The sequence below is a fragment of the Halyomorpha halys genome, unplaced genomic scaffold (genome assembly GCF_000696795.3).
Source record: "Halyomorpha halys isolate HHAL.00 unplaced genomic scaffold, Hhal_1.1 Scaffold483.1, whole genome shotgun sequence".
In the NCBI taxonomy this organism is placed as follows: domain Eukaryota; kingdom Metazoa; phylum Arthropoda; class Insecta; order Hemiptera; family Pentatomidae; genus Halyomorpha; species Halyomorpha halys.
Genome location: NW_027110578.1, coordinates 68,086 through 78,142, shown reverse-complemented (window position 1 = coordinate 78,142; position 10,057 = coordinate 68,086). Strand labels below are relative to the sequence as shown.

General features: G+C 31.2%; 1 protein-coding gene and 1 long non-coding RNA gene across 4 annotated transcripts in view; one reads left to right on the top strand and one right to left on the bottom strand.

The window, feature by feature from the left end:
- LOC106683439 (gamma-aminobutyric acid receptor subunit alpha-6) overlaps nt 1-9,646 on the top strand; it is an 18,088-nt gene extending 8,442 nt beyond the window's left edge. For 2 of the 3 annotated variants that reach the window (XM_067048747.1, XM_014424921.3), the window contains exons 6-9: nt 3,227-3,379; nt 4,814-5,031; nt 5,420-5,580; nt 8,889-9,646. In XM_067048747.1, the coding sequence (XP_066904848.1) occupies nt 3,227-3,379; nt 4,814-5,031; nt 5,420-5,580; nt 8,889-9,165 (809 nt within the window). In that variant the 3' untranslated portion in view covers nt 9,166-9,646. The remainder of the gene's footprint in view (nt 1-3,226; nt 3,380-4,813; nt 5,032-5,419; nt 5,581-8,888) is intronic. The other variant, XM_067048748.1, reaches the window with a different exon arrangement.
- Nucleotides 4,879-10,057, bottom strand: part of LOC136796088 (uncharacterized) — an 18,342-nt gene continuing 13,163 nt past the window's right edge. The window contains exons 3-4 of the long non-coding RNA XR_010843784.1: nt 8,900-8,982; nt 4,879-5,011 (exon numbers count right to left, since the gene is read on the bottom strand). This is a non-coding gene — a long non-coding RNA (uncharacterized lncRNA). The remainder of the gene's footprint in view (nt 5,012-8,899; nt 8,983-10,057) is intronic.

Here is a 10,057-nt window from a genome sequence, read left to right as displayed (position 1 = left end):
TCTCTCTCTCTCTCTCTCTCTCTCTCTCTCTCTCTCTCTCTCTTCTCCTCCTCCTCCTCCTACTCCCTCTCCCACTCCCTCCCCCTCTCCCTTGGCCCAACCATCTGATATACCTTCTGAACAAAATGTTTTGAAAGATAGAGAGGTATTCTAAACATTTCTTTGGAAATGATATATTTAATGAACAAAGAGAGGAGAGAATGAGGAAAAGAAGAGAAAACAGGGAATAATCTCCTCATCCTTTTGATTCATTTAAAGGAATGTCCTGTTTTGTACTGACGGGTTTCCTAGGCAAAAGGGAGGAAAAGGAAGACGAAAATAGTCGTTCACAATAGGATCTTCCTCCCTACTCTCTCCTTTTCATCCCAATCGGGAACCTTGATGCTAAGGTAGTTTGAACACCTCTTAAATACAACGTACACAGGAGACCCGTGTTCTGAGAGGATGGTGTTCGTAAGAATTTCAGGAATCCGGGGATGGATTGAAGCATGAGAGCTAATGTAGCACCAGTCAAAACAGCTACAAGGCGATAATGCTAGAATAACGATGGCAATGTAATGGTTATTCTTGGCAATGTTATGGTTATTCCTATTAAATTTACCAAACTAATTATAACAGATTCAACTTCTTCGTTAAATGCTTTAAGATTTCCTTGCAGCGATAATAATTTATTGTAATTTGAACCAAAAATGAAAATATTGATATTACGGAAATCAAGTTCAAACACCTGTTATGATCTAAAACTCCTTCATTTAAATGCTCACTCCATCTATATCCTCTGTCATGTTTGCAATTCAAATTCACTGCAAACTGGAAACAATCAGGTTACATTTGAATCTCTGTAATTACATGGTAAACAGAATTCAATGTTACTGCAATGTTGCTAATGCACTCCGATAAAGTGATTAGAATTGTGCATACATCTTCAACAGTGAATATGGCATCTCTCTATCACTATCCCTCAACTATTTTCGTTTTAGATTATATCAATGTAGCTTTGACATTGTTTGTGACATTTCTTGCTCTATTTACCACAGTTAACAAATCTGAACAACAATGAAACGGATTTATTCATTATAAAATATTACAGTAACCCTTATAATGTGACTACCTCAGTCTACTGCTGTTATTATTTTTATCTATATAAATATTTGATATTATGCTATATATTATGTTGCGATCCACGCCAGAAAAGAAAAAAAATACAAAACTTTAAGTAGGCAGAAAAATAGACTTTCAGATCTAGCAGAAAAATACAGAGAAAGTCTCTGAAGATGGGAACTAATGCTTAATTATTCTATATTATGAGGTAGTGCAGGTCGTAGCAAGAGGGATGCCTCTGGATTCAATCCTCCTAAAATATGTAGCGGTACGAGGTTACAAGAAAAAAGATTCAGCCAGGCTTAAATTTGAAACTAACATGTGTGACTGATCATTTGGGAGCGTACCATCGAGGAGTGGGGCCGAAGGTGGTCGATATCTCCGAAAGGGATGAAATCGAAAAAAAATACTTTCATACCATTCTTAACTGATAAGAATAATAATAACAATAATCTTCATTTACTCTGGGATTGATCCCTTTAGAATAATATACAGACGTCAAAATTAGGCTTTAGAGACTTAGAGTAAAGACGAAATTATAAAATAGAGATAAAATGACAAAACTTTTTAAAATAAAATAAAATAAAGAATTTGAAAAGATACAAATAAACAACAATAATTAACAGAATATATAAAAAAATGATAGAACAAATAAAATAAAACAACATGTCATATCATAAAACATAAGATGACTTCTTATAATAAATAAAAAGAAAAAAAAATGATTAAAAATCAAATAAAATTAAACTAAAAAATAATAAATGAAAAGATATAATTTCTGCTAATGGACATATTTACAATTATAAACGAAAATCTGAGATATAAAATACAGATAATACATAAAGCTTTTTTGAAACTTTCAATAGTTATTCTTCCAAAATTATGTGGGCAGAAGGTAGTCGAAGATACGGGATTTGAAGATTGGAAGGGTATTAGAACTACGAATAAAGAAGGGAATAGAATTACATAGGGAAGAGGAACGGATGAGGTCTACCAAAGGCTGCAATGGGCAGTTACATATAAGTCTGAAGGCCTTAAGCGGGTATTGCGGGAATGCACAGAGGATTTAAATTGAAGGATATCAGAGATGTACAATGGACGGTGGTATTGGATAACTTGGTAAAGGAAGGAAGCAAGAAAATATTTATGACGGAAGGTGGGATAAGCCACTTCAACTCTTCATAAAATCGGGTGACAGAGGCGTCCCTGGGGACCCCAAAGATGAATCGTACAAAGCAATTATTTAACCGTTTTAATTTTGCTTCGAGATCCCCAGAGACACCCCTGTAAACCATACAGAAATAATCAAAGTGAGTGAATATTATAGGTAAAACTCCCACATTAATACACCTTCAAAATCCTTATAGGCCATAAAGGCTTTCAAGTAAAACTGCATACAACATGTTTGAGGCACTAAGGTACATGGGCCGTAGAAAATGTGTATAGGAAGTGTATACAGGGACCCGCGCCATGACAGAGAGCGATTTCCACTCCTGATGAATGTAGAGAATTAGTATCACTACGAAGCTTCCACGTACGGGTGAGGCGGCAGTGGAACCTGTCAGATGAAAGATTCATAACTAAACGAGTTTAAAATGTAGATGTAGTGTCCAGGTGTGATTTCTCAAGTCGTATGACCTTCAAACGTTATCGAGGTTTTTAATTTTGGCACACCTCATACTTCGTCATTACTTAGTTTTTTGGTAGAGTATTTTATTTTAATGAAAGCTATTGGATTTAACAATGTGGCAATCAAGATTTTTTTATTTTATTAATTAAACAAACACATAAAAAATGATTGAGAACTTAAGGTTATTATCGTTATCTTTAATTTTTTTTCAATTTACATATTCTACTCTTTTAGCTATTCAATTAGTTTTAGCAAGAAAATAAATAAAAATCAAGGATTTTCTTTCTGAAGTACTAAATAAACAACAAGTGACCAGAATAAAAGTAAAATATTTAAGACATTGTCCTCAATTTGGGGATAATACCACATACAACGAATAACTACTTCATTATTAAATTTAACTTAAGACTTTTAAGTTTTAATTATTATATAATTAATCGACTTTTCTCTTTATTCAATTATATTCGTATAATTAAATCCATCTGTCACTTCTAGATGTCTATTCGGTGATAGAGGTTACTTTCTACATGCGGCGTTCCATCGGTTACTTCATGCTCCAGATCTACGTGCCAATCACGCTCGTGGTCTGCAGCTCTTGGATATCCTTCTGGATCACACCTTCTGATTCCTCTGGGCGTACCTCTCTTGGTAGGCAGATATTATAAAATCATATCCTAAAGCTATATTTTGGATGTGCATCATACGTAATAGATTTTTTATGTAAGAATATTCTAAACATGGTCTGCAAATAATACTGTAACTGGGTTCAAATTTGAAGAGCGCAAATTCCTTCCTTTTCATTGGACTGAAGACCATAGACATTCAGAAAAATATTAAGGAATATATATATTTTTTTTAAATATTCCTATTTAATTCAAAGGAACATATTTGTATCATTATGATTTAGTTACAAGTTTTTTTTTATCAATTAATTTTATTTTTGGGTTTACTAGAAATATTTATTAGAACATTCTTAAACATCAAAGTAAAGGAAAGTCATGATCTATTTAACTAATAATATCAGTTGTTTCTCTGATTTTACTTTAGAAATATTAACATAAGGAACTCCAAAATCTAACTAGTGGGAGATTTTGATATTAAAATTCAGTTTTGCATACCATCGAATATAACTTTTATATTTTGATTAATAATGGTGTATTCTTCATTTATTTTGTTTAAGCAAAACTAAGTTTTAATATAAAATAAAAATCATTGAAATCCGTTATTCATAAAGGTTAGATTTTTTAGTGATGTTAGTATTCTATTGAATATACTCGTACAAAGAAAAAATACAAATGGCAACATATTATTTTATCCTTGTTTGTGCGCTTTGATAGCGCACAGTTTCTCGTGGCAATCACAGTAACCTTGAGCAATTTATCGCAAAGATCGATTTCAATGTCATAATTTTATATCTTTAACCAAGGATATTTTTATTTGTAATTTGAAGAGCATTTATCTGTGATTTATAGAAGTTGTAATAATATTTATACCTAACTTACTGTTTGCTCGTGTGGGAAAGTTTATCGCTAACTTCGCTCTTAGGCTACTTACTACTTGAGTCGCGTGGCCTGTATCTCAGAAATTCTCCCGGGTTTCGGCACCATTTATGATTAAACAGAATAATATCGTTAAAAAAACAGAGGATAGGGGTAGAGTAACGATACTAGTTAGGAGAACAATTAACTTTATTAAGAATCTGGTAGATATAGAAATGTTGAGGAAGGTTCATCGTATCAATATGTGTTTACATAGTTGGCTTACATTAGTTGTAACAATATTTTTAGTTTTTAAGCAAATTTGAAGTGAAAAGCAGCCCAGCTTACATTATTTTATATTTTTTTATATCACATCAAATAACCGAAAATAGGAAACTCAAATTCGTGATGAAGACACCTGTCGTTTCTATACTATAGAAATCAATTATGATGAGAAAAAATGTCACTATCCATCATTGGAAATAAGAATATATATATTTTATTATATAAAATATATAATAAACATAATAATAAAATAAATATATCTTGATTATATCTCTATGTAACAGTATATTAATAACTCACTAAACTACATTTTCTGTAGGGGTAACGACAGTGCTTTCAATTACAACCCTAGGGTTTGGAGGTAGGTCCAGTCTTCCAAAAGTATCCTATGCCACAGCCTTGGACTGGTATGTGATCATCTGCTTCGCTTTTGCCTTCGCGGTCATGATTGAGTATGCTATCATCAACTTTATGGACAAAATAGCTGAGGACATCAGAAGGCTTCTTGAAGAGGAGACTAAGAAAAAATCTGAATTGGTAATTTAACAGGAAAATTCTCTAGATAAAATTCTAAAAGTAGTGAAAAGGTACCATCCCCAAATTCTGTTTCTAAATATATTATTGAAACGTTTTCGAATTGATTTACAAAGTGTACCTTCTTATGACATAGAAATCTAATTGGATATAGAGGTTTTTTTTTTTAATGTCACAAAAAGGTGTATTGTTTATACTAATTCGAACACACTCCAAAGATATATTTAGTATCAAAGTTTAGAATTTGGGCCTTTTCATTTATCAGCGCATAACAACCGAAACCTAAGTCTGAGTTGATGAATTAAGTTTGATTATAGTTATTTAAAATTTTAGTAAGTAATATTTTAATAGACATTAAAATTCAGAGTGTGTTTTATTATGATTTGTTGAGGAGGCTTCAACGAAAGCCAATGCAGATAAATCATTGGTAGTTGATGAAGAATTGGAAGAAATCGATGCGGAATCTCTCGAGGTGCATCCAAAGCTAAAATATAACTTCTTACCTCACAGATGGTTTTCCGTCCCAGCAGACCTGTCCACTCAATCCATAAGGTATATTTTGTCTTTCATAATATTTTATTATTAATAATACACGCATTATATTTCCATGGTTAAATTGATTTATCCCAAAATTATAGTCATGTCAAGTAGCAACTTAAAAAGGTTCAGAAGTCATTAATGTGGATTCCAGAGTGCTTAGTCCTCCAACATTATGGGCTCGATTCCCCACATGGACCAGTAAATTCATGTCCCGATAAATGAATCTCGACTTTGGCTGATTATGTCCTCAATGAAGGACTTCAAATATTATCGGCCAGCCAAAAAATAAATTAATTAAAAACAAATAGAGTAAAAATACAAAAAATTAAGAAAATACGATAAATTGCGACACATAGCTATCATTTTAGATATAATTAGTTCAGTAGTATTTATCCCATTGCTGGCACTTAAGAGCGATGGCTTTGGGCGAGCGAGGTGCCCAAAGTCATTTTACCACACCATTTCTGCCATACGAGGTGGTCACCATACAGGCTACTAATCTATTTCAACTAAAGTGGGATGGTGGACTTTTCGATCTGTGGGACCGCAACTAAACACAAAGTTAACCCGCCCAGGCTGTGTTTAAAACTAATGATGCCATAGGGACGCGTAAATAATATCGGCCACTATGACCTCAATATTAAATATTAATTAATAAACACAATTTTCTGTGTTTAAATGCGGTTCACCTCTTCCACTCTTAGTACTCCACCTGTTACATCATAATTTTCTTTTCTACTAACCGAAAATTTGCAGTATGGTTCTTAAAATTATTTTATTTCAAGAAAAAAAAATATTAAACTTTATCGTTGAACAGCAATATAGATGCCAATTTTATATAATATGATTACCACGTCGGTGTCTTTTGGCGATTGAATTTTCGTAAACAATGGATACTAAGATCATAAAATATTCAGGTAGCTCTTATTTTTCCTAGAAAAGTTTTTAGGCAAATGATTATGGCTCAGAGAAAGTAATCAAAATAAAACGAACGACAGTTTCTGTCACAGAATTCCAAACCTCAGCTACCGAGCTAAACATTTGAAATGAGTTCTGTTTACAGCTCAAAACTTGGTACGAATTCGACAAGTCTTAGAATAAGATGGCTTTTAACAAATGGAATTCATTGCAAGATTAAAAGCTTTACCATTAACGTCATACTTGTGATGACCTCAATATATAGGTTTCAAGTTCTTTTATTCTCTATTGTTTATTAGCTGTTTGCGAAGACAATTTTTTTTTCTTTTACAAGAAATAAATTGAACTTTTTAAGTGTCGAATCAAAAACAAAAGAAACATACACCATCTCTAACATAAAAATGTGATGTGCTGCGCACTTCTTTGAGTTGAAATTAATGTTCGCTGGTTTAAAACCATATATTTATATATATTTACTGTTGTAATACTCTCTGGTACTAATTTTCCAAATGAGCCCTTCAGCTATCAGACCAATTTCAGCAGTTCTTTTGAATTAAAAAATTCTTTTGTAAATGTTTGGTAGAAATATAAAAATATATACATTGTTAACTTAAAGTCGAATCATTATTCATATAATAGAAATGATTTTATGGAGTTAGTCATCCTGTCTGTTCATATATAAGTGTAATTAACAAACTCACTATGGTGACATGAAATCATTTATCAAACTGGAAAGACGTATGCACCTGACTTGTTAAAACCCTCCAAAATCTTGTTAAAATTAATTAATTTATACGTTTTCTACGTTCTCCATTACCTTCTACGACGTTATATGTTAAATATCATTTTTGTTCTAAATTTTTGGCTTTATCAATTTTTCACAAATAAAAATTAGAGATGGCAAATTATTTTAAAAGAAACAAATGTTTGAAAAACTATTCTGGTAATTCAGCATTTAAGCCCTGCTTATCTATTTCAATATATTAAATACTGTTTAATTGTACATTGATATACTAAGTTTAATTTAAATCGTTAGAGCAATTTTTAGAACCTCAAAACTTGTAATTCCGTTGAAAACTCAAGCTTAACAATTATCACAATTGCAATATTTTTTGGGCCACCCGTAGCTCAGTGGTTAAGAGACAGACTTACCAATTTGATATCTATTAGCGGTGCAGGTTCAAATCCGGCCTGGGCGTTGACTTTTTTCATTGTGTGGCGGTCCCACAAAATGAAAAACTTTTACCCCCATGGTCAGGCAGTATAGGACTCCATTGGGAGTCTTGGCGGAAAAAAAAACTGCAATGTTTCTCCTTACTATATATTGCACATATAGGTAAGTGAAAGTAAAAATTAAATAAACCCTCCCACATTACAGTAATTTAATTTGATAAACTTTTAAACTACATTAAATCTATTTGTCTATGTTTTACGCCTTTATCAAAATATAAGCATGGCGACGTTCCTCAATGATGATGATGATACCCTGATCAATTATCAGTACTATAAAATTATAGTAAAAAATTCAATTAATTTTTTACTATAATTTTATAGTACTGAAGATTAATGGTTCATTGGTGGTATGTAATTATAAAAGGAAGATGATCCGGAAGGCGATCAGGAAAAATTCAAAAACAGCAGAATAGCTAGTTATTTATTACTAACTAGAATTAAATAAATAGTGTTGTTTAATTTAGATATTACCCGAGATAAATGTTATGGATATTACCCAAGTCGTTTGTATGTAAATGGTATCGCTGACTTGAATGAAGTGGACTGTATTTAATTGATTTGAAATAAATGAAGAATGGTGACCAGGGAGATAGACATCTAGTCTTGAATTAATTTATGAGACACGTGGTTATATAGAGGTTAGTCAAAAGGTTGTACAATAGGATTAGTTGAATAATTTTGATTTTTGGTTAGATGCTAATTATTACATAAAATAATAGATGTTGTTGTTTACTTGATGGTTGATCTGTGAGATTTTGCTTTGTCTTCAAGACTTGTTCTTTGATGATGTTCTATTCCCTCTTTCATCCTGCCCGAGTGTGGTGAAACTACTCACACGCGGTGAATTGTTGATCTCAACTAGAAATCGATGTTGCTCTCGAGACGCTGTTCACTCTTCTCTTCTAGAAGCCAAGATGGCAACCAAAGTTTGCTGCCTCATATATCTGCCACAAGATAGCATTTTGAGTTTCTCATACATCAAAATGTGAAGAGAAGTATTTTCCTCAAGAAATGCTTTTGCTATTTTTATACCTTTCTTGACACCCACCTGGACCATCTTCCTACAATTAATTTATATACCTAAATGTTTTAATACAATTGTATACGTTTATATGGATACGTTTTAATTAAGATAAATGATTGATAATAATATTGAGTACTGTTTTCAGAGATGACTTACCATGGACGCCAGTTCCTCCCATCACTCCTTCCAGCAGACGGTCGCCTGTCCAGTCCTGGAACCGCCATGCTCTGACAGTGATACTGAAAGTATGGAAGAATTTTAACTTCTTACCACAAGAAAAGGAAGGTCTCTCAGAAAAGGGTTTCAGTCAGATCGACATCGTGGCCAGGCGTGCTTTTCCGCTTGCCTTTACCATTACAATGACTACATACACACTACTATATGCATATTATATTACAGATATGAGTGATGACGATATGTGATTTTTTTAGCTACCACTAAATATATAAAATATTTCTCAATATTTTTTAGAATATACAAAAATTATATAATTAACAAAGAACGGAAAATCAACTTAAAATAATAACTATCATTACAATGATATCCTTCTCCATCATGAACCTAAAAAAAAAGGTTTATAAGGCCTAACAGACCCACAGATTCGATCACGATTTAACAAAACACACTTAAATAACTCCTCTGTACCATTTTAACATTAAATTCTACCAGTCAAAAAAATATGATACACTTAAAAAAAAATTGAAATAGGTATATAATCCTTTCTGACTTACGAGATGACTCTAGAATGGCACGTTGATTGACTTTCAAAATAACCTTGGTAAAATAAGTATTTTGATCGGACCAAATATTCGATGTGCATTTCCCATTAAAATAATAATATAAAAATAAAAACCATAATAATAAAAAAAATACCGCAAAAATCAATTAAATAAATAAATATCAGAAAAAATAAATAAATATCAGAAAAAATAAATAAATATCAGAAAAAAATAAATAAATATCAGAAAAAATAAATAAATATCAGAAAAAATAAATAAATACCATTAAATTATTAAATATTGTAAAATTAAATAAAATAAATAAATACATAAAATTAAATAAAATAAAATATATCATAAAATTAACCTATAGCATAAAATAAAATAAATAAATAGCATAAAATAAAATAAATAAATATCATAAAAATAAAGTAAATAAATATCATAAAATAAACAAATAGCATAAAATAAAATAAACAAATAGCATAAAATAGATATCATGAAATGAAATAAAATTAATAATTATCATAAAATTAAATAAATACCATAAAATTCAATTAAATAAATAAATATCATAAAATATAATATATAAATG